We start from the raw sequence: 25,901 nt of genomic DNA on the forward strand, positions 1-25,901 counted from the left end.
TCAATTTAACTTTTTTCTGTGTAGCAGCAATACAGTTAGCTGAATCCAGGCACACATCCTCACTTGAAATGCATTCGAAATACATCTTGATGCCAGTTGTGAATTGCAGTTCTGGAACTACAAACAATCTGAAAATAATGGGATACTTGATACAGGTCTACACAGGGACCACCACAGGTTCCTATTAGTGAAGCATTGAGCTGTAGAGTAGCAAAAACAGTTTGCATTGTTATTACCCCAGGAATCCAGAGTCAATCAATATATAAAATCATTTTTATCAAATGCCACTTGAGCATATTTTGTAGTACATGTTCTCTCTCAAGTATAAGAGAGAAAAAATAATTATTAAACTTTCTTAGAAAATAAAAAAATCCATTGGTAATAATATACCTTGCCCTTTGACAGTTTAATTGCTGTCTTTGACAAATATTGCCTACTTGGCAAACTATGGTAAGAGCCTTTTTGTGTTAGAATAGATAAGATACTCGGCCAAATGCTTTAGCAATATACTGTCAAGCCCTATATGACAGGATCATTGTTTATTGACAAATTATTGTTGCACAACAATGTTGTAGGCAACAGGGCCTCGGAAGGTAAACCCCAGGTAGAATGTGATGTTTTCATTACTGTGAGGCACTGAAGGAACATGAAGAGGCAAGATACTGAACTTCTTTTTCCGTGGGCCTTCGAGGTACACCACTCCATCTTCAGTCCATCCGGAAACACGTTTCAGCATTGTGGCAATCTCAGGCTTTTTCCATGCCTCACCCCTGAACCACTTCATGCGTTTTTCAGACACAGAGAACTGCTTTGTGACTCTTTCAAACTTTTTCTTGTGGACAAATTTATCCAATCCATTCCCACTGCCAAGAAAAAAATGGGTGTAAAGCCTTCTCTTTCGCTGAAGAATGTCCTTCATCTTGATCCAGTACCCTTTTTCCAGGTGTTCAACAGCTGATTGAACAATCTCATATTTTGTTTCTTTCTCCAAATCTGTGTCATGATCCTCTGGCCAGAACAGCAATGTAAGCCAGAACAGTGCACTTGGTAAACATTTCCATTTATCTTTTGGGAACTGATGACAAAGTGCCTGCAGATCTTTCAGAGGAGCTGCATTTTGGTTATGTGGTGACAGGCAGTTCAGAGTGATGTGGGCCGTGATGTAATTGACAATATCCATTTGACCGAATTTGGCTTTTATTGGATTGCTGGGGTAGAGAGAAACAATTTTCTCTAGAAGAGGTACTGCCTCCCTCTGGTCAGTTAGCTTGGAGAGGACAGATGTTATGTTACCCCCACCAAGCTCATAGATGATCATGCGTTTTTGGAAAGAAGTGAGATTGGCAGGGGTTGATTGCCCCTGAAGTGTACTAAAATAAGCTTCACTGAAGTACTTTCCATACTCTGAAGATTTTTTTTGCCAACCATTTCAGTGGATGACTTATCATCCCCTCAGGACATTCAGGGGTCTCTTCTCCATCCAAATCTATGTCGTCTGGAAGTAACTGAGGTCTTCTGAGATCCATTCCAAGGCATCTTGTGTTGTCTTGTGAAGGTTTTTTAAAACCGACATGAAAGGGTTGCCATGCCTCTTCAACTTCCTCAGGAATGTAATCTGTTAACAGGTACTTCATACACTCTGAATGGCGACTTGCTTTGTTGGCAAACACTTGCGATGAAGAGATCAGTTTGAGCAAGCTGCATGCAACCTCAACTTCAGAAAAAAACCCTGAGCTGTTATGGGTATCCTTATCAGCAACAGCTGCTTTTTCACACTCTTGAAAACACTTCACAGCATTCAGTGCAGTCTCCACAGCATCTGCTATTTGTTCTGCTGTCTTTGGTTTATTGTCAATAGCTTTGCATTTAGCTTGGAACCATTTTTTGTACACCTGCCCCTTTGTGTTTAGTATGTAGCAGTTGTTTGGCAGCTGTTTGGCTGCTGTCTCCGCCCACTGTTTTGCATCTTCAAACTTTTCATAAGTATAATGAAGACGAGCAAGTTGTTGTGCAAAGAATGGATCTTTATGGAAACAATCGAATGCTTCCTTGAGTAACTCAATTGCCTTGTCTGGGCTTTTCTCCTTTTCACAAACATGCTCAATCAGAGGAGCAAAAAAACTATCAGTTTTATCCCCTTTGCTTATTCTGGCTCGCCTTAAGAAAAGTGCTCTCAAAAACGACTGATATTCGTCCCTTCCAAATCTGTGCTCAAAAAGCACACTCTCACAGAGCAAATCCATTGCTAAACTGCTTTGGGTCTGTTGATTCTCCAAAAGTTGATGGAGAATTTCCTTTGCAACCAGTGGATGAATGATTCTGATTGATTCAATGTGTGTCTTCTCATCTTTAAGATGCAAGAAGACTAGTTTAGCCTGATCACTGAGTGATTTCTCAAACCCATGCTGGCGAAACCTTTCTAAACGAATGGTAAAGGCAAGCAAAGCTTGACAATGGGACTGAGAGATGAAGGAGTTTTGGACATAAGTGTTCAGCAGTGCAACATAGCAAATGAGGCGTGTGACCACAGACTGGCGGTCAATGCCTTGAAGCAAATGTTCCACAAAGTGTTGAACATATTCATCACTGAATCCTTCGCTCATCAGAACAAATGTCAAGATGAATTCAGGCTCATATCGTTCTTCAAGTACCTTACGTTTTCCAGCAAACTTTCTTTTCTCTTGATCACTCAGTTTGTGGGTGACAGACACATTCTGTAATGGAGACTCCTTGCACTTAATCTCTGGATCATGGGATCGTCTGCAGTTCAACAAAATGAAACATAGAGTTCCACATTGGATTCTCTTGTTGTTGGTGGCAACTTCAAATTCATTCCTAAGATCATCTAGATATTCTTTGTCTGAGTCTTCAATTAGAAGTAGCACAGGAAGACATGTCTGTGGATCTTTTTCTTCATATTCTCTTAGCTCAACTGCATGTTGCGCAACAAGACCAGCTGCATATGAAGGCTTCACAACTGCACACCTTAGATCTTTCCTGGTGTTCCAAGTACTTGTCTGGCCACAGTGCTTCCACCACTCCCTGGATGATGGTAGATGTTTATACTGTTCACCGGAGGCTGATCTAATTTTCGTTTCAAAGCGTCATTGAGAAGTTTGGAAACATCCTTATAAGCATCTCTTTCAATAACCTCTCCAACGTACTTGTGTTCAGCAAGCCAGAAATTCAACCACTTTACTATCCCACCACGGTAAAACAGCCCTTCAATGTCTGCTTTTTCTTCATCAATGAATTCTTTGCTTGTTTCATTGCAATGATCAACAGTTAGAATTTCCAGGGAATACATCTGTTCCTCTATGAGTGTTTCAAGAAGACATGTCCCTTTCACAAAGACTGGCAAGCGTTTGCTGGTAAGTGTGTTTAAGGGTTGTATTTGCTGGAGAGTTGAATCAATGTGACTCATCTTCATCCCGACGACACTGGAGTTGTTCACAGTTTCTGTTCCACATGACCCTTCTGCAAAGCTTTGCCACTTCTGGAAGTTTTTCTCTGATTCACAGATGCAGATGATGTCTTCATGGCCTTCCATGTCTGTGAAAAACTCGTAGAATGTATGCAAGAGAGGTTTCTCTACTGGTGATGTGAGAAGAAAAATGACCTGGAACGTCCCTTTTGGCAAGATTTGTTTACAGATCAAAGACACAGATTCCCGCAGGAAAGTCATTTTTGTCTTTATCCAAGTCATCTCATCACATGGAGTTTCATTTCCTTTGAAGTCAGACCTGCCGTTACAAAAGATCCAGCTAGTTTGGTCAAACAGATGCAAGTGGCTTGTGAATTCTTTGATGCTCATGTCACCAGATAACCTATAGCTCTGCAGAGAATGCATGTTTGCAGCGTGATGCTGAAGGTATTTACTGCAAAGACCTGATGTCTTTGAGTCTGGGTCAAAGTCAAACACACAGAACACGTTCATGTTAAGCAGCCAATCAATATGACAAAGGTCATTTGGGCTGAATTTGTTTGTGACAAATATGAACCATTTTTCCTTTTCAATGAATTTCTTCCCACTAGTCATTTGCACTCTGAGTTTCCTTCCGAGATCTTGGCAGAAGTCTGGGGCGCTGAGGAACTGATTTTGTTCTGCCTCTTCTCTTTGAGCATCCCGATCTCGGACTCGCTGGTAAAAATCACTTTGGTCTTTGTCATTCACTGGTTCTGTTTTTGAACCAACCCTCCGCAGAATTGCTTCTTTCTCAAATTCTACTTTGTTGGTTGACTCTTTGAAGTTTGGGAGACGGACTACATACACCTTGTTCTTAACAATACTTATTGAAGGCACAATGTCAACTTCTACCACATACCTCATCTCTGTACTTTCTCGATCCAAAACCTCAATGAACCTTGGTGGCCGCACACATTGGCGTACATGCTCCTTGTCAGAGGAGATACTCCTCTCAATGTAGTCCAAAGCATCCACATAAATGTCTTTCTCTTGTACAGCGATACCAATTATTTCACCATGCACGTATCCTGTATCCTCCTTGCTATCCATTACGCCAAAGTGTATTGTGCCATTTGTTCTGATATTCATACAGCCAGTTGCAAATTTAAGGACCTCTTTGGCAAATTTAGCTTGTAGTCTTGTGCGATCCAATGTAGAGGCTTTAGATAAAGACTTAAATTCATGGCATGGAGATGTTAGATTAAAAGCGCCCGATTCAGGTTGCAGGACTCTATTCTTGACATATAGGAAATCAATCTCTTCTTGATCGAATGGTCTTGGTCTGCAGTCTTCCTTCGAAGTCAGGGCACATTGCTCCTGAGCAGTTTGTCTCTCGACAGAGTCCTCTGTATTTCTTACAGAAGTCTGTTCTGGATGACCTTGAACTGCTTTTTGATTAATGTTTTGCTTGTCCTCCGTGTTTTTACCAGGGTTTGGCTTAATCTTTTCTTGAGGTTTTTGCTTTGAGTTGATCAGCTCATTTCTCTTTTGAATTATCAAATGAGCAGGACCTAACTTCATGACAATTTTTGTCCTCAAAAAGTCCTCATCCAGTGTAAGAAGGATTTGTCCATTTACTTCTTCCTCATAAAGCTTTTCTATGTACGGCTCCTTCACTCCAAGGGATCTAAACCAGGTGCTAACTTCGGATTCAGTCCAATCACTGGGTGACGGCTTGAGTTCGTCAGCTGTATAGAGTGGAAAGACAGAAAAAATTAATAGGTTTATTTATAAATAACAGAATTAGAAAGGAATATATTTCCCTTTCACACTTCAGGGATATACAGAATGCACATTTTAATTTGATTAACATGCCATGTAGCTAAAACTTTTATCCAAAGTGACTTAAAAACACTTTTATACCGTAAACATACAATTGTGGGTTAAGTGTCTTGCCCAAGGACATTTTGACATGTTGAAGGCAGGGGCTGGGGATAGAACAACTAACCCTCCGATTGGTAGATAATCGTTTAGCAGACAGATTAAAAAGGGACATTTGTCAACAAATCCTGTGAAGGTGTGTGTAATCTCCCTGTATCTCACGTTCTCAATTCTGTGATGAGTGCTCAAACATTCTTCTTTATACCATACAGCTATCAGGGCTTTGTGACCTAGTCAGATCAAGACGTTGACTTGGCCAGATGTATAGGGACTTAGTTCCCTTATAGCAAGTCTCTGCAGGCTGGGTTGATCAGATACACATGGCCCTAGCTTCTAGCCACCTGGTTTCCTAATTCACACCATTAGTCTCGAGCAATTGTCAGTTTCGATACACTGTTGAGGGCTCAGTATCTTTATTTAAAACCAGGTATTTCTCTATTTAATTATACAAAACTATTTATGTATCATTATTCACTTAAAAAGTTCTAAACATGAATGTGTTTTATTATAATAATAATAATAATTCTGTCAGGGTTGGGGAAAAATAGGACCCAAATGCAGATTGAGGAGGAAGCAGGTTTCAAAAAGAAGCAAAAGGCGAGCTTTATTAAACAAAAGCTGAACAAAAACAAGAATCCAAAAACAGGTACGAGGTAGCATCCAAACAAAGGTGACTGTGACCAACATGAAGGCAGTGGCAGTTCTAGACCAATTTGACTGGGGGGGCCACTGGGGGGCCAGTTATTTTCTGAGGGGGGCACAATAAATGCAGGACGAAAAAGAGAACTAGACAGTATGAAGTAATTGCGCATAAGAAAACAATGCAATACAGTTATTGGTATTTGTTTCAGTACACTTATTTATTTCAGATAGATCTTATAGTTATTACTGTTAGCTTCAGCTTAAGTTATAGTGCAATGTTTGCACTAACACCATATTTATATAAAAATAAAGGCAATGAACAGTTACATCTCTACTTTACATAAGGGTGTCTGCACAATCTCACATTACAGCAACAAAATCCTGCGTTTTTTGGCAAACCGAGTACCAGAAAATATACATTTAAAAAAAAAAAAAAAAAAGGCACTGGCCCCCCCTGCCCCCCTAGAACCGCCCCTGCATGAAGGGGGACATGAACGACAAATAACGAACCAACACTGAACACAGGAAGAGACAAGACTAAATACAGGGAGGGGTAATCACGAGACGAGAAAGAGCCGGGCAGGGGAGGAGAAACACAAGGGCAACAGGTGAACACAATCAGACAATTAGACACACCAGGGAAACTAACGATAGGGAGGACATAACAGCAAAATAACCCCAAAACTAGACACACAAAAACTCAAACCCTGACAAATACACCTGCTTGCGCAACACCTACAGAATGCAATTGGCTCAAGATGAGAGATATAAAGATTGCATTATTCCACTCCAGGAAAGGTAGTCAACCTACATTTTTTGTTAAAGCTGCACAAATGGAACCCAGCAACAATCAGAGAACAAAATAAAAAAATAAAAACATAGTTAGTGAGGTCTCAGCTCTGTCAACACTGAAATAATCTACTGCTCTTTACAACTTCTGTCTGTCTGTACTGTCTGTGCCTTAACCTGTTGCTATTTTCCTGCTATTTATGTTTTGTTTAATTTGTTTCATTAGCATTTACAGTATTGTATGTTGCATGTTTTTTCTGATTGTTTTTACTTTTTATTTTAAAGGTGACCTATCGTGCAAAATGCACTTTTGTACTTTTTTTAATACATTAATATGTGTCCCCGGTTTTCCAGGGAACTCACCAAGTGTCAGAAAACACAACCCTCTCTATTTTCCTCCATACCCAAATCTCTTAAAAAGGGGCTGCAACGGATCAGATACAGACTGATCCAGATTTGAACACTTATCTGACGTCACAGAAGTGGCGCTACGGCTATTGGGCCAACTCCACCAATCAGGAGGAGACAGCCACGGACATTGCCGTTCGAAAGCGCTGGAGACGCTGTAGTACATATGCCAGGCCTGTAGATGGTGCTGTTCTCACAGAATCAGCCCATGCAAAGACAGTGGCCGTGTCTCAATTCAGGGGCTAGACCCTTCGGAGTACGCAGCCTACGCGGTCCATGGAGGACCCAGCCCACGTAGACCGGGTAGGCTGGACCGAGCGGCCTACGAAATGAGACGGTCTAGCCTACGGAGCGCTTCGTATTTAAGTCACGTGATACGCGCTGTTCGGTTGCGTTGCTCCAGTAGCCTGCTAGCAAATTAGCTGAAAAGGATCCAGAAACTTTACTTTTACATTTTTTGGAGATCAACGTCGGCGATGAAATAAAGAGAACCATGGCCAGGTAAATAAGATGAAGCTGTTCCTTTAGCCCCCAGTAATGTTACATTAGTAAGTTAACACATTAATTAAATATAGCTGATGTAATTTAATCATATTATTTCATATTTAAAATAAGTCTCAATTTTTCTGTACTAATAAAACAATATGTTTTTTAAATGAACAAAAGCATGTTGTATAGATTGATTGTTAACAATATTAGTGTTCTAATCTTAATAGCTGTGATCATAACAGTTTATATTCTCCTTCTTCCCCTAACCCTGCCCAGATGATGTCCCACTGACACCAGATCAGCTGAGTTGTTTATTTGTATTATATGTGCAGCAAGTATATAGAAGCAGCTGTTTGGGGAATCAGACAGACTTAAGCTATAATCGTTAAATATCTATTAAAAGAAAGGACACATACAAAATCAAATTCTGAAACTAAGACACAAGTCTGTAGGACGGCAGTAAGCAGAGGTCTGGGTGGAGGATGTTCCTGATGGCCGTTTTGCTTTCTTCAGCACCTCGGGGGGTCCAGGTGGATGGCAGCTCTGTCCTGATGATCCACTGGGGTTAGGGGTCCTTCTTCAGCACATCGGGGGGTCCAGGTGGATGGCAGCTCTGTCCTGATGATCCGCTGTGCACTTTTCAGATTGGGGGTCCTTCTCCAGCAGATCCATTTCTCCAGAATTGTCCTAATTACAGAGAAAGAGCAAAAAGTGAATTAATCATATTAAACACAGGGTTGCAAAAGTATTATTGCAAAATGTAACTCTAAGCATTTCAGACAAACAATCCTTTAAATCATTTAATCATTTAAAATGATGTACTGTTCTGGTTTAAAAAAACTAAAGAGATGAAATTACAGTCACACCTGCATCCCTTTGACAGCACGGCACAAACTAACATCAAGCAAAAGGCTGCTGTCTATTTGTGATTGTCTTATTATTATTATTATTATTATTATGGGATTAGGATAAATTAAATACAATTTAACCTAAATAAAAGATGATCAAATCTGGTGGACATATTTAAAATAGGCTTTTCTTTTAGCCCTACCTCAAAGCAGCATGAGCTGAATACAAAGGCTGTAATTTTGTCCCGAAGTTTAATAAACAGTACAAAATTGGAACATGTCAGAGAAATAAATAAAGCAAACAGCAGCTACACGTCAGGGTAGCATTTTGTAAATCCCACCGTACTGTAGGCTATACCGGTGTAAATGTTTTCACTTTGGTCTGTTTATGTAATATAAAGTATAACTTATCTAACAGAGCCAAGATCTCTGTATGACTTTAGTAAACTTCTGAATTGAATTAAAATTAACTGTAAACAACAGTGCAGTACGTCCAGCTAGCTAGTTAGCGTCACATATTTATCCGTATTATTTAACGAAAATGTACGTTTTAATGCCCCTTGGGTTTGACGTGAAGTTAGTTAATTTAAAGTAAGTTAAAACCCAATACTCACATTTATTAGTGATTCCTCCACTTGCTGCTGCTTTTAAATCCACTCTGCTGGGGAGACCGGAAGCCATTTCATTTGAAAAAAACTCCCTCTGCCCTGCGCGCATTGCACCCTGGGATATGGTAGGCCACGGAGTGTACATCGTATCCTTCAAATTGGGGAAAAGTAGGCTGCATTCGTGGGCCGCATTCGGAGGAGTCTCGTCTTTTTTTTAAATTGGGACAGCCTTCTTTCGGCGGAAGTGACGTGTGCGGTCTACGAATGCACCCTTCGAAGGATGCAACCCCTGAATTGAGACACAGCCAGTGTTAAATTGAGCGAAATGAGGAATGGCTAAAATGCATGATCTGTTTGGTATTTTGAAAAATAAAAAGTATAAATATGCCTTATATAGGTATGGTCCTACACTATATTATTCAAATATAGCATGATAGGTCCACTTTAAATTAAATGTGTTTTTAGGGTGACTTACAACATCTGTCCAGGGACAACAGAGGAAAAATATCCTCTTGGCTAACTCTGACACATTAACTGAAATGTATATTAATAAACACTGTCCCTGTTGAAATAAAAAAGTCACTGTCAATACTTGAGCAGCATGCATTATTAGGAATTACAATTTATATACAGTGGGGCAAAAAAGTATTTAGTCAGCCACCAATTGTGCAAGTTCTCCCACTTAAAAAGATGAGAGAGGCCTGTAATTTTCATCCTAGGTATACCTCAACTATGAGAGACAAAATGAGGGGAAAAAAAATCACATTGTCTGATTTTTAAAGAATTTATTTGCAAATTATGGTGGAAAATAAGTATTTGGTCAATATCAAAAGTTCATCTCAATACTTTGTTATATACCCTTTGTTGGCAATGACAGAGGTCAAACGTTTTCTGTAAGTCTTCACAAGGTTTTCACACACTGTTGCTGGTATTTTGGCCCATTCCTCCATGCAGATCTCCTCTAGAGCAGTGATGTTTTGGGGCTGTCGCTGGGCAACACGGACTTTCAACTCCCTCCAAAGATTTTCTATGGGGTTGAGATCTGGGGACTGGCTAGGCCACTCCAGGACCTTGAAATGGTTCTTACGAAGCCACTCCTTCGTTGCCCGGGCGGTGTGTTTGGGATCATTGTCATGCTGAAAGACCCAGCCACGTTTCATCTTCAATGCCCTTGCTGATGGAAGGAGGTTGTCACTCAAAATCTCACGATACATGGCCCCATTCATTCTTTCCTTTACACGGATCAGTCGTCCTGGTCCCTTTGCAGAAAAACAGCCCCAAAGCATGATGTTTCCACCCCCATGTTTCACAGTAGGTATGGTGTTCTTTGGATGCAACTCAGCATTCTTTCTCCTCCAAACACGTCTAGTTGAGTTTTTACCAAAAAGTTCTATTTTGGTTTCATCTGACCATATGACATTCTCCCAATCCTCTTCTGGATCATCTAAATGCTCTCTAGCAAACTTCAGATGGGCCTGGACATGTACTGGCTTAAGCAGGGGGACACGTCTGGCTCTGCAGGATTTGAGTCCCTGGCGGCGTAGTGTGTTACTGATGGTAGCCTTTGTTACTTTGGTCCCAGCTCTCTGCAGGTCATTGACTAGGTCCCCCCGTGTGTTTCTGGGATTTTTGCTCACCGTTCTTGTCATCATTTTGACCCCACGGGGTGAGATCTTGCGTGGAGCCCCAGATCAAGGGAGATTATCAGTGGTCTTGTATGTCTTCCATTTTCTAATAATTGCTCCCACAGTTGATTTCTTCACACCAAGCTGCTTACCTATTGGAGATTCAGTCTTCCCAGCCTGGTGCAGGTCTACAATTGTGTTTCTGGTGTCCTTTGACAGCTCTTTGGTCTTGGCCATAGTGGAGTTTGGAGTGTGACTGTTTGAGGTTGTGGACAGGTGTCTTTTACAGTTAACGAGTGGAGGACAAAGGAGGCTCTTAAAGAAGAAGTTACAGGTCTGTGAGAGCCAAAAATGTTGTTTGTTTGTAGGTGACCAAATACTTATTTTACCGAGGAATTTACCAATTAATTCATTAAAAATCCTACAATGTGATTTCCTGGATTCTTTCCCCCCCATTCTGTCTCTCATACTGTAGTTGAAGTGTACCTAGGATGAATATTACAGGCCTCTCTCATCTTTTTAAGTGGGAGAACTTGCACAATTGGTGGCTGACCAGTGGCGAGCCGTCAGGGCCCTCTAGGCCCTCTGCGAGGCCCTAAGATATTCTAAAAAATAATATTTGAAAACATAATTATATTTTTTTGTTGTTAAATGTTTAATTAGTTTTACCTAAATAACTTGATTTAATTGTATTTAAAATAACATTTCCAAAGAAATAAATCCTTCGAATCTGCCTGTTCAGTTTCTGTTGGAATGTGAAGGGTTAAATGCCGTCTCTGCGAGTTATGTGAAGACGGGAGGGCTTGTTGGTCCCTCTCTACATTCACAGAGGGCCAGCTATAGTAACTCAACGAGAGAGTAAAGTCAAATGACAGTACAATTGACCAATCATATCTTCCCTGTAAATGGGCGGGCTTTATTTTCGCGGACTTTATGTCAAGTTCCGCCCGCTGTGAAGTCTATGCAAGTGGTGCAGTGACGCATCCTAAAACCCGAAAATAAGCTGCGCTCGGATTCTCTCGACAGAAAGCAATGGGATTTCTCCATAGGATTTTGGAAAATAGCTCGAAATAAGGTCTGTGGAAAACGAACCTGTTAGATAAATGCACGTTTTGTTCAGCCGGATAATATCCACATGTCTACCCTACTTTTATTATTTTCGAATCATAAATCTAATCGATAGATTTATGGTCGATAGATTTATGATTAGCATAAGTTCGTTCATGATGGCTCACTTCAGTGATAGTGATGACATCGTTGCGAAATTATTAACCGAGTCATTTTCAAGATTGAGTTACAATGATAAACTGGAGTGGCAAAGGATCAGCTGCATGACCCCGCCATCAAGTGCTTCATCCAAAAGGACAGGAGGATGGACTTTGTGTTTAAGTGATTTGATCATCAAAGGTAGGCCTAAGTCATTTTCAATGTGGGCCGCCGTGCCGACTTAATTCATTTGTAATTGTTACTTGGCTGTAACAATTACATCTATCTGTCATCATAGATGTTTATATAAATGGTGTTGTTTTGTGTGGCAGAGGGTCGCTGTCATTGATGCGTTTTGCACCCCGGGCCGCTGTTTTGATATTCCGCTGAAGTATACGCTGTGACGTAATAACTCTTCTTTTTTTTTCGAGGGAAGGGGGGGGGGTCAGAGGGCCTAGGTATAAAAGTCACGGCTCGCCACTGTGGCTGACTAAATACTTTTTTGCCCCACTGTATGTTTTTTTTTTTAACCAGCTACTGTAATCTACTTATTTGTCAGTTGTTTGGCGAGTTTAATACAGTTCATCAGAGCAATACTATACTGTCAAAGCATTTCTGCTGAAAACCGCTGTCTGCTGCACCTGAACTAAGGTAAATGAGAATGACCAATGAAATTAAAACATGCCAAATATACATGAGAGACAATGCAAGGTGAGTAATACATGTGTGTTTCCCACTTGACCTCTTTCATTTTATACACAATCCTTTTCACTCACCCATGATTTTCTTTCTCCTTTCTTCAGCACATTCTTACATTTTCTGTTTTCTTTTATTACCTTCCATCTGCAAAATAAAAAAGGTTACATAGTAACTTTCAGCACATTATCACCTTGACAAGTATGGTAAAAAATAAAAACAGGATGATGTTCTCAGTGTTACTTTAAGTTGTCACCGTAATTAATGGAGTCTAAAAAGTCAAAGCAAAATTAGAATCTAAGACAAAAAACAATGAAAGTTGAAACATAGGGCTGCAATATTGAAATAAATACAATAAACAGTATAAATGCGTGGTAGACTTGCAAATTATTATTTTTGGGCCTGATTAGCCTTTATTGGACTTGACAGTGTTGAAAGGGGGAGACAGAGGGGATGACATGCTTAAAAGGTTCCAACCTGGGTCCTCCACACGGGAACCGAGTCCCGATACATGGACCACCAGCTCTACCAGGGGAGCTATACGGCGGCCCACAAATGAATACTGTTTAATGAATGTAAACATGAATTTATAAAAAAAGTATATATATATAGTTAAGTATAAGTTAGTATATAAGTTGGATGGTACAGAGAAAGGGGTGTGGGAGCATGTTGGGGAGGGGGAAAGGAAAAACTATTATTTTCTCTGCTTATGTTTGGAGAGATGAAAAACTTTCCCTGCTCGTGGGATTGATTTTAAATGTTAATAATGATTTGTCAGTCTACGAAACAGTAAGCTACACTTTTTGACAACATGTCTGTAATCAGGTTGCAGATTCTGACTTGAAGCTTGAGCTGTTTGGCCCAAAAGACATCCAAGCCACTTCCACTATGCTGACCGCTTGACAGTCACATTCCTCACCGAGAGCTGCAGCTAAAGGAATGTCTAACGCAGCACAAAGCTCCTGTCGCTCATGACGAGGACCAAAGACGAGAGAACGCATTCTCTGAAAGGGCTGGGTCGGTCTGTGCGGTGCTCTTTTGGGACAATCGTGTAAACATACATCACTTAATTAAACTATACTGCTGTTAAAGCTGTCTGTCGTGATTACAGCAAAAACAATGAGCTTCTTTAGCTTATTCAATAAAAAAAGTAATGAGTTTGCTCACAACCAAGTGTTTGTGCTGAGTGTTGCTGTGTGTGTAAACCACACAGGGTTCGTAGTTCACTTCTACCAACACGTTCTCAATAGAGTGACGGGGAGGGGCCCTGACCGACCGTCAACATGTGACGGGTTGGGAGTGAGAACGTGTTGCTTCTACACGTCATAAAACTTCAACGTCCATGACTTCACCTTCACTCTTCCTTTCCCAAAAGCTTCTTTCTACATTCAACAACCTCTGTTTTTCAGTCTCTCCTGTTTTTCTTCACACACTTTTCCTAGCAGTGATCTCACAGTTTCACTAGTAAGAATCCTCCCATCCCCCAACACACATGCACACACACACGCACGCATAGAACGTACATCCACTATGATTTCAAGATAACAGAACAATGCCAGGGTTCGCCTTGAGCGGAAAACCATGAGGCACTTTTGCTTCAGTTGCAAACCCCTGAGCTGGAGAGGCGTTCCTGAATGTTTTATGCCGGCAGTTGTACTCCAAGACTGCAGAGAAACTTGGCCTTAACATGCTCAGGAATGATGACTTTAGCAGAGCCTGTGAGTAGAACTAGTGAGTCCTTTAATTACCCATGCATTTGACTGATTTTAAAAACGAAACAACAAAAATAACACTTTTTTGCACTGAGATACACTAGTTTAGTGGGCCGGATGTTGACCAGCACATTACAGCCTTCATGGCTGACAGATAGAAACGTTTGATTAACCTGTAAACAAACAACTGTAGCTGCTAGGGGTGCAAACTACGGTGGCCCTGAAGTGTAAGTCAAAAAACAACCTTTCACAAAACACTACAGCATTTCATAAAACACAACAACATTTCAAAAAACACTACAGCATTTCAGAAAACGCCACAGCATTTCAGATTTTACGCAAAGGGTATTCCTTAACTTTACATGCATAAAAACCTTCATAAAACACAAGGGGATGGGTAATAACCGGAAAAGCATGACATGAGGGAATATTTTAACGAAGAATCTACGAAACAAATTATCTAAAGATATACTAACTATGGATGGAATTCATTTGGCCTCCAGTGAGACTGTAAGGAATCTTGGTGTTATATTTGATCAGGATTTATCCTTTAACGCCCACATAAAATCAATTGCAAGGACCGCCTACTTCCATCTACGTAACATTGCAAAGATCAGGCATATCTTGCCTCAAAACGATGCAGAGAAACTAGTCCATGCATTTGTTACTTCAAGGCTGGATTATTGTAACTCCTTATTATCAGGGTGTACCAAGAAGTCAGTCAAGTCGCTTCAGCTGATTCAAAATGCTGCAGCTCGTGTACTAACCAGAGTTAGGAAAAGGGACCACATTTCTCCTGTTCTGGCTGCCTTACACTGGCTCCCTATAGAACACAGGATAGAATTTAAAATTCTTCTTCTCGCCTACAAAGCCCTTAATGGGCAGGCGCCATCTTACCTTAAATAACTCATTATACCCTACTGTCCTACTAGGGCATTAGGTTCCAAGAATGCAGGGTTGTTGGTTGTTCCTAGAGTCTCTAAAAGTACAATGGGAGCCAGAGCCTTTTCTTATCAAGCTCCACATTTGTGGAATCAGCTTCCAGTTTGTGTTCGGGCGGCAGACACCCTATCCGTTTTTAAGAGTGCGCTTAAGACCTTCCTTTATGATAAAGTTTATAGTTAGGGCTGATTAGATTCAGCCCCTAGTTTTGCTGATCTAGGCTTAGTTTGTTGGGGGACATCTTACTTCTTCCTTCTCTCTGTCTATACCTGTGTACTCTCATGTTCCGATTAACCCAGCTTCCCCAAATGTATTTCTTTTTGGTGTCTATATACGCCGGGATCCGGAGTCATGGATGATCCTGCGGTCCTGTGTCCTGGATCGCGAGCCCTGGATCTTGAGTCGTGGCTGTGGTCCTGGATCATAAATCCTGGATGGATATCCTCGTGGATTCATCTTCTTATTATACACACATGCATTTCCAAACATTTGGACTACCTATGTTGCAAATGTATTATCTTTTCAATTTACACACGGCATCTATTGCACGTCTGTCCGTCCTGGGAGAGGGATCCCTCCTCTGTTGCTCTCCCTGAGGTTTCTCCCATTTTTCCCTTTAAACTGTGGGTTTTCTCCGGAAGTTTTTCCTTGTACGATGTGAGGGTCTAAGGACAGAGGGTGTCGTATTGTCATACTGATATTCTGTACAAACTGTGAAGTCCACTGAGACAAATGTAACATTTGTGATATTGGGCTATATAAATAAACATTGATTGAGTGATTGATATACATACGATGTTATCCTCGACATGCTGTCAACCCATTCCCACATCAACATGTCCCTTAGAACAGGGGTTCCCAACCTTTTTCCCAAGAGCCCTTCCCCCCCACCACACACACACAAGGGGGGGGGGGGGGGCAACAGCAGTAATTACAAGTCTAAAAAATGCTACAACTACTGTCACAAACTGGATGAATGTGAAGTATTTTGTTAAAGGAGGATGAAAGCGTAATTAAGGAGCACTATTGGAGTGACTTTGATGGTTATTGGACTCAGGATTAATTCATTTGGATTCCCGCTGTATGAAGAAATGGAAGGACGGCGCAAGTGGAAACAATTCACAAAGGGATTAAACTGTTTAAAACACATGCTCAAAGTAAGCCGGATTTTGCCGATGTGTATTTATGTGGATTCAAAAGTCATAAATAATCTACAAAATGGAGGAGACCGATCTGATCGGAGCAACAAATAATCCAACTGAAACCGGCATGGACAATGACTATGTTTTAAAAATGCGCTTATCCAGAAAAGCCTGGTTTGGACACTTTACAGGCAGAAGAAACATTTCTATTAAAGAAAGAATTATACATTTCTGTCTTTTTATGCCTTTATTAGCTACTAACTTGAATTTGTATTAAAATTTATTAATCAATTATTTGTTATTGTAATGTAGAGACAAGGCCCCCCCTGCGCCCCCCAGGTCAACACACTCTCACTCCCTAAGCGTCCAGGAGCGACGCTTGGTCAGGGTCCCATGGCGTCCAGTTGGGACACGCCGAGGCTCCTTCAGCTTCATAAACGGACGCAAAGAGCTTTCAACTGATTGCAATGTATTCCCATCGGCGGCAGTATTTGACGCTCATGGAAGCACCGCATCCATTTATGTCGGCAGCTCTTAAAGGCAATGTGAGCGTCCATTCCCATTGGATAACGGAGAATTATACACCCGGAAGTAAGTATTCTCCATACTGTCGATTGATTTGACAGTGATATCTCCACTACTCATCAGCTCAAAAACACCAATTACCTTTGTTAATTAAACGACATTGATAGGTTTAAATTGTGGACAATGCTTTTGTGTTTTTCCCCTTCAATTCTGAGAAACAACTTGTTTTCTCTGAAATGTGGAGCGCCAAAGAGACTACACTACCCACAATCCCCAGCTATTGTTGTGACGACGCCTGTCCGCTTTGACAAACCTTGTCAGAGTCAACAAGCTCTGTGATTGGATGAAAACATAAATTCATACAAAAAAAGTGACGTAGATTTTACTCATCTATTATTCAAAACCATTCTATTTATTCTAACGTAAATTATATGCCAGTGTTTTATCTTTTTATTACTTATATTTTTATACTTTATTTGCTATGAGTTATATCTGAAGCAAATTATGTTTCTGAAAATGTGTAGTCAATTCCACCCTTCAATGTAACATAAATGTGAACTCTCATTACAGGAACAATACCATAAACAGACGTAGGAAAGATCCTCAGCTCGCTGATTGGATGTTTTAGCCGCAATGCATGTTTTTTTAAAGATATTACTGATTTTCTTTGAATATAAGAATGTAAATACTGAGTTGAGAGAATAGTCAGGGGATTTGGGTGATGGGAGACACATCTATGGAATCACAATTTCAATAGCTTACCATTAAATGACGGATATACCTTTCTGTCTGTGATGTTTTACAAATCAGATATTAATGTGTAGAAGTATGACATGAGAAATAGTATAGCAATATCCTGTAAAATTATGTAAAAACATGAATAAAATTAAATATCTTCAGATGTTATACATACATGAGTGTCCTACACTAATAATACAAAGTTATTATTAGTATGCTGTGTGTATCTTGTGTGCACCGCCTAGTGGTTAAAGCACGTTATTGAATTATTTTTGTTGAATAATGTTATTTTTGTTGAATAATGTTATTTGATAAAAAAACTATTAAGAGTAGGCTACATACTTTCATAGGGGGAAAGTAGAAGGTCAATGATAGAAATATAGAATATAAAAAATCAAGAAGATACTGTAAGTCAGGGGTGCCCAACCAGTCGATCGCGATCGAGGGGAGATTCTCAGTCGATCGTGAGATGTGTCTAAAAATAGAACAACAATATTCTGTTTTATCGTTAATGTCATATAACATAATCTTCCTGTGCCAGAATAATGCACTTGAACGCATCAAAGCTTTGTGATTGGCCGGCGTGACCCTATGTGTCGGGGCGTGGCTGGTGGGCAGTGGGCACTATTTGAGAAGGGTCTAGCTCAGGGGTGCCCAACCTTTTTTGAACCGAGAGCTACTTTTAAAGTTGCCAGTCTGCCGAGATCTACCAGTCCAAATAGAGAGGCGTAGCCATTACTGACAGCCTACTACCAGGTAAATATACACTTCTACTTGTATAAAACTGACCTTTGTACGATTAATACCTCATAAAATACTGCAGATCCTTTATCTTACCTCGGCTCTTTCTAATCTACACACATATAAGTATTTAACTGAAGTTACACAACAGTGTTGTTGATACAGAGTTGGAGTTTATTCACACGTCACATACTACAGTGGGTAATGTTTTCAAAAAACATTGAACAGTGCTGCCACATATGACACAGGAAAAAAAGAAAAGACGCTGAACCCTTTCTTTGCCATTATATAGAAATAGTGTTGCTTCAAAAGTATAAATTAGGCTTACTAATAAGACAACTCAGATCTGAAGCTACACATGAATCTGCTGCCAAAGTGCAATAAATAAGACAAAATTAATAGAATCAAACCCTTTTTTGTTGCATTTTAGTAGAGTATAAAAATAAATGCCTTTAATAGGATGCAAGCAACAGTTTCTTAACCTGAATTGATAATAGACTATAATCAATTTAAGTTTGCATTCTTATACCATTTTGTACAATAATTATAATGAATAAGTTCAAACAAACTAAAACTCACAACTGATTAATAAAGGTATCCAACTTGAGTTTTTATTATATCAAAAACCTGTTGAAATGCTACTGTTATTGTTGTTGTTTACTGTCCCCAAAAGTGCGTCGGCAGCCTCCAGGAATGCTTCTTTCACAACTTCGCCATCTTTGAAAGACTTCATGTGTTTCGCAAGAACGTGACACGATAAGATGCTATGGTAGCAGCCTTGCTCTTGTTGTTGGGCCTGGTGAAAATGGACTGCTGTGCATTTAGCTGTCCTTTCAGGCCCCTCCCCTTTTGGGAGCGTAGGGCAGAATTAGGAGGGAATTCCGTCTCGTAGCGTTTGTGCACTGTTTTGAAAATGCCGCGCCTAAATTACCCTTCTTCGATAAAGCCACGCTCGCGTTGCAGATGACAGATGGAGTTTGAATTGGAATAGATAAAAATAATCATCCTCCCACTCGGAGTGAAAATTATATATTTTGGGCTCTTTTGCTTCTGCCATAATTGCGGTCTTGTGTGTGTGCGGACTGTCACTCCTGTTGACACGGACAACGTCAGCGAAATACTGCCCACTGCCCACTGCCCACCAGCCACGCCCCGACACATGGGGGCACGCCGGCCAATCACAAAGCTTTGATGCGTTCAAGTGCATTACTCTGGCACAGGAAGATTATGTTATAGGACATTAACGATAAAACAGAATATTGTTGTTCTATTTTTAGACACATCTCGCGATCGACTGGGAATCTCCCCGCGATCGACCGGTCGATCGCGATCGACTGGTTGGGCACCCCTGGTCTAGCTCAAGCCCCCAGGAAGTGCGCCGGACTCAGATGAAAATATTCGTGGTGGCCAAACGGTGGTACTGCACATCCGTTTGGTTGCCAGGCCCGGAAACACTTTTTCCCATTGACTTACATGGGGAAAGAGTGGTCTGTAAATCGTTGGATAATTTTTTTTTAACTAAATAAACTACCCAGTATGAACACTTGTATAGCCCTTATTAAAAACATTCGTTCCTCAAGTTGTAAAAATGTGCTAATAACGTTATTCTGAGAGTTATTTCCCTCTGCATTATGAACGCGCATCTAACCCACGGGACCGCGCCCCCCTACACGTTCATGTTACGTGTTCAGCACTACATGCGTTTATCTTTACCCATGGATGCACAATAACAACGGACCCATATCGCCTTACTGCCATCCCACGGAGCCGTAATAATGGATATATATTGCACATGTTTGCTGTAATTCATAATTTGTAAAATAGTATACTACATGGGCTGTATGATTAAATCTTGTACCGTAAATGTTGTATTGAAAAGTTAATATTACCGACGTTAGATTAACGTCCCTGTAGCTTATTATTGCACTAAGAAGCTTATTGCACTGTGTGTTAGTGATGGCAGTTTGACACCCTGGACTTCCTATTCCATAGAAGCAGTGCTTCGAAGCTTGCTTCAAATCACGTGACATATGACGTCCGAAGCAGCAACTGCTTCAAATCACGTGACATGTGACGTCCGAAGCAGCAACTGCTTCATTTCCTGAATGAATCACTTGACTGGTTCACGGTCCATTCACGCGATTCAATGCTCTGCCTCGTCTCGATTCTGACAGGTGACAGGTTGAAACAGTTTCAAACTTGAGTGCTTCAACACTTTATGACCGCTCTAAACAATGCACAATGTGTGGGTTGTTGTCGTAGTTTGCGTTATTGCTGTTGAGTTGTTGTTGTTATTGCATTTGATATCATTATAGAGCAAGCCAGGAAGAAAGATAGGTCGTTCTGGCTCGGGAAACACTTCGAAATGTGGAGAAGTTGTGAACAAAAAGACAATTATCAGTAATATAAAAACAGTAAAATATTTCAAGGAATAGATAGCCCAGTGGGTAGTGGGTCTTTCAACTTTAATAACTGATAAAAGGCCCTCTCTGCCCAAAAACATGTCTAGCACTCTCTAGTCTCTTCTCAATAACCCAATACACACAATTATCAATCTTTAATTGCAAATAGAACATGATATTTAGTCTTGGTGTGTGTGTGCATCGAATATTTTTCAAGGCAAAGATACGTTAAACCCACTGCAGCCTTGCACTTCGCCAGGAGAGGTCGCTGTAACTGAAGCTTCGAGAAATGAACCTATTTCCGACACAATTGTCCAAGTGGTTCGACGCTTCATTCAAAGCTTCATTTTGCCATCACTACTGTGTGTGTATATAGTGCAATAATTATTTCATGCTAAATGAAGCTCTGTTGCTTGGATATCACTAGATCCTGTTACAACGTAATATAAGTACATAACGATTGATGTGTACATTAGCATCATTACTAGCTAGCCGCTAGCTGCTAACTGCCGCCTCGTTAATATCAAATCCATGCTGTCATGAACGCGCGGTGCTGTTACGTGTACGCCAATTGACGTGCTTGATATGAACGAGCATTTTGGTTAAAGTTGCGCATGCGCTATGAGCGCACATACGGGTACTTCTCAGGCATGCCGGGTAATCTGTGACGTTTCACGCTCTCAAAAGTTGGGCCATTTTATCATGATTGATTGATTGAAAAGTTTATTAACAGCTTGTATATTGGGTACAGTACAGTACAGCTCAAAATATACAATTGTTAAGGGGATGCAGACCAGAGAAAGACTTTCGTCTTGTTTACATCAGGGTCCCCCATTTCCAATTCATCATATCATTTAAGACATATTTGACATACAGATGGCTTATTTACAATTTACATACAGGTGGTTTTTTACAGATTGCTTATTTACAATTTTCATTTTAGATTTCGTTCTAATACATCCTAACCAGACATTTAAGACATACCAAGTCTACAGATATACAGTTAGTAACAGAGTCTAAAATGTGAGTATATACATATATGCATGGGGGGGAAGCTGTCCATTGTACGACAGGTTGAGATTTGTACCATTACCGGGGCCAGTTTTGCAATGCTCTCCCCCGAAGGTGCTCTTTAAGAGAGGTTTTGAAGGTAAGTATAGTTTTACTTTCCTTTACAGTTGTGGGAAGAGCGTTCCACCTTGATGTGGCATAATTGCGAAACGTGTATTCCCCCTTTTTTGTGCCAAATCTGGGTTTCACATGATTTGAGGAGCTCCCTCTGGTGTTATGATCATGGTATTCCTTGACCTTTGGGAAGAATTTTGACATGTACATGGGTACCATAGAGGTGTAGTGGATCTTGTAGACCAGGCCCATTGCAAGTAGCTGTACTCTGTCCTCTACTCTAAGCCATCCTAGGTTGTCAAAGTGGGCAGAGGTGAGGTGGGTGAGGTCTGACTCCATATGATATTGTCCTGATGCTGTAAGGGTGATGCCCCATGATCACAACATGACCCTCTAGAGTCTGAGTGCCAAGGACCTCATATTATGTCTGTCATTAATGTTAAATCACCCATTATAACAATTTCCTTTCCTTTTTCTCTTCTCTTAACTGAATAGCCCTGTCTTTAAGTATAATACAATGTAAAGTCCTTTTCCTGCACAATTTTAAGGCTTCAAAACAGGCATTTTTACTGTATGTGTTTGGAGAAATGACACAATCAATGACCCAGAATTGTACTTTATAAACTATGAATCTTGTGGTGCTTGAAGAAATACTCACTGGCTAAGCCGGCCAGGTTATATATGCCTTTTTTGGAGCCTTTTTTTGCAATATTTATTAAAATGTCACTAGTTATTTAAACAAACCACTATCTGAGGATAATACAAGCAACCATAAAACACCCATACTAGAGCCATGGAAGCCCATGAATAATTTATCCTTTCACAAATATTTTCAACTGCTGTAAGTTAGGGCACTTTCTGTGCAGACATTTTTTAAATATTCTTCATTTGCAGTATTTTTTTAAAAAAGTGTTCAGAAAGACTGCATCAATTATATGCTATATATATATATATATAATATCAATATTTTTATTAACTAACCAAAGTCTATTTAAATAGCGGGCAAAAATGGGTTAATTGCCATGCATGTGGTGTTTGATATAGTTTACGTTCAACTATTTTAGGCAGAAAAACGTATATTGACTAAAACTTTTTTAATAATTTACTATAATTTCGAAAGGTTTTTGTGAGAAATCATTTCAAAAGTAAATCTCATTTTATATTTACATTTGAAATGTTTGCACACAACATTATTAATTTACATTTTTATGAATTTTTTTAAATTATGAATCAATTTATTTTATTGTATTTCCTTGAGGCTCAGAGGCTGGGGAAGATATCCAGCATGTAGTTCAACATGCAAATGTTCTAATGCAAGTAAGTATAAATATAACATGGAAAAGGAAATAAAATACGTTTCATAGGAGGATGTGGATTTATTTTTCTCTCACCTTGTAATTACACAATCAAACAATCTATAATTTAGCTCTGGCCTTCACTCACAAAACATTTTTTGTTGAATTTGACACATTTTTCGAAGCTCTGTTGACTGACATGCAATGACTGGGACTGATGGAAGAATCTGAGAGGAATGAACTGGAGCAGAGAAATAATCATATTTTAAAAGACAGCAGCTTCATAAGAGGGCAACAAGAGTGACAGAGTGTGTCAGTTTGCTGAAGGATACACCAGCTATCCAGGCTAGACTAAAGACTTTCCAAGGGGTACAAATGCTGCTGCCGGAGTACTGACTGGAAATATTGCTGATATCAAGTCTACCATCCTCTTAAAAATACTCAGTCCAACAATATCAGTCTCAGGAAGAAAGGTTTTTTAACGCTTATTAAAAATAGCAGAGAAACATGCATTCTGGTTCTCAGGAGGGAACATTGACTCACAAAGTACACAGTAAAAGTACTTGATTTTATTTCTGGTAGAAGTCAAACTAGAACCGAGTCCAACAGTGTCAGTTTCCTTAAGAACTTGTGGTAAAAACTATTTGTATCACTCGTCAAATATAGCAGGAATAATGAAGAGCAGCTGATTTGAACAAACAAACTCGAGAGGCGGCTGAGTGACCGCAGTGCAGAATCGCTGTAGTTTAAATCTCCTAACAATGTTGTCCATTTTAGACATAGGCTTATTATATTTACAGCCCTTAATAACATTCATTTTCTGGGCTCAATATGTGTCTTGGCCGTTTTCGTTGTGATCGCTAAATTCCCCTTGTTTATAATAATCACCGGTCCTGCTTCAGCAGGATACTGTAGTGATTCAAAGTGTGATTTTAGCAAACGAGTGCTTTTGTTTTGAAATCACTTCCGTGAGTTTCGCCCCGCCCCTCGCTTCAAGGACCATTTGACCATTTAGTAAGGTAAAAAACAAAAAGCAAAAACGCCTCTCAGGCGGTCTTCCGTTTACGTGTTTAATAAAGAAAAACAATTGGACGGTAGATACACGGATTGATTTGACCATTACAAGAGACTGATATCAATAGAATAATACCAAAAAAGTAAATAAAAACCCTATTTTAAAAGTTATATTTGACTTGCAAGTCGGCCACCAAGAAAAATGCCATTTTAGGGAATGTTCGAGAGCTAGTTCATATTTTAAAACCAGTTTTTCTAGATTTTGTCTCAAGACAAGTACATTTAACACAAGTGCATGTTTTTAGCTTTTTCAATTCTGGATTGACCCTGGTGCATTGTTCTTACCTCGGATGAATAGCCCACTGAAAAGCAATCGGCCGCTGTACTTTTCTCATCTGGATTTTCTTCGGGAAAAAAACCTTCAGTGAAAAATGTTCAGACGATGTTAGACGTTAAAGGCAGGACTGATAACTCTTCACTTTGCTCTATTTATATTCTACTGGGCTGCACCCACTGCGCCTGCGCAGATCACCAAGTTTCGTTTTTCACGAAATGAGAAAATACCAGACTGCTTATGGGACAAACCCTGTCCATTAGATACCACCATACAGTCAGACAAATAAAGACGAACCCAACATTTGCGCATATAATGTAGAGCTGTAACATTTCCCCTGCTGCTACAGGCAACAAACGCAAAACTATTTGTTTAATATTTGTATTCTGATCAAAATCCTCACATTCAAAGTTTGTAAAGTTAACACTAACCCCATAATGTTAATAGTATATTAAAAAGTGTTCTTTTGCACTTCTTAATGAGGGGAGTAAACGAGGAACTCATTTTAAAATGACTATAAGCTAGTTCCGTTCCCTTTAAAGCAGTATTTATTTTTAAATTGGTCAACTTTTGTTCGAAAAGTTAAATGTAGTTCTATGAAAGTGGTAAGAATTGTATTTTCCCAGGTACCAGGCCTGATGAGTCTTGCAGCAGATTTTGCGCATTATGTATAGAAGACAATTGATGCATCCAAATCAGATGAAAAAGAAGGCGGGATCACCTGTTTGACGTAAGCACTGCCGTATTGGTAAATAACTATGTTGAGCCACACCCCAGCATTAACCGTGCTATATTGTGAGTTTTTTATTACCTATTGTAAAAAAGCAACTTTCCAATGTTAGCTGAGAAGTAACAGTGTTACTCTGTTACTTCTTGTATTCTTTTTTCATTGGGTTGCATTATATGGGAGGCTGGTTTTATAATTATAAATATGCATGTTTGAGTGACTTGGAGAGTGCAGTGCTTCACACACTGGCTCTGTACTGCCCTTTGTTCAATGCCACTCTTTTATGCCAGTGACCTTTTTTATTTGTTTGCACTTTGCAGTCAAATTCCTGCCGTGGGTTTGGCCGTTCGATAAACAGATAGAGAGAAAGCTAACACTGTAGGTTTCTCCAACAATGTTAACTGTAGCAACAGCTCACTCAGACAATTCAGTAAATACACCATCAGCTGCTCAGAGCACCTGACCTGTAAGTAAAAATATCTGTTGAATATAAGTAGTTGTTTTTAGGAACCAACAGTAGTTAATTATCCCACATTTCCCAATCCC

The 25,901-nt window shown here is 39.9% G+C and overlaps 2 protein-coding genes across 2 annotated transcripts; both read right to left on the reverse strand.

The window, feature by feature from the left end:
* Positions 1 to 1,306: 1,306 nt before the first annotated feature.
* Positions 1,307 to 2,738, reverse strand: LOC117548518 (sterile alpha motif domain-containing protein 9-like). Its single transcript, XM_034219863.1, has one exon. It carries the CDS (start codon positions 2,601 to 2,603, stop codon positions 1,383 to 1,385), a length of 1,221 nt encoding a protein of 406 aa, XP_034075754.1. The 5' UTR covers positions 2,604 to 2,738; the 3' UTR covers positions 1,307 to 1,382.
* On the reverse strand, positions 2,738 to 25,689 carry LOC117548517 (sterile alpha motif domain-containing protein 9-like). The gene is made up of 3 exons (XM_034219862.1): positions 24,640 to 25,689; positions 12,739 to 12,805; positions 2,738 to 5,154 (listed from the first exon to the last, which is right to left on the reverse strand). The coding sequence occupies exons 2-3, from the start codon at positions 12,740 to 12,742 to the stop codon at positions 2,987 to 2,989; spliced, it is 2,172 nt and encodes a 723-aa protein (XP_034075753.1). The 5' UTR covers positions 12,743 to 12,805; positions 24,640 to 25,689; the 3' UTR covers positions 2,738 to 2,986.
* Positions 25,690 to 25,901: the final 212 nt, after the last annotated feature.

Source organism: Gymnodraco acuticeps, unplaced genomic scaffold (genome assembly GCF_902827175.1).
Source record: "Gymnodraco acuticeps unplaced genomic scaffold, fGymAcu1.1, whole genome shotgun sequence".
In the NCBI taxonomy this organism is placed as follows: Eukaryota; Metazoa; Chordata; class Actinopteri; order Perciformes; family Bathydraconidae; genus Gymnodraco; species Gymnodraco acuticeps.

Excerpts from the sequence above, each read along its gene's own strand:
- LOC117548518 (XM_034219863.1), bottom strand. The coding sequence starts at position 2,603 with ATGAGCGAAGGATTCAGTGATGAATATGTTCAACACTTTGTGGAACAT.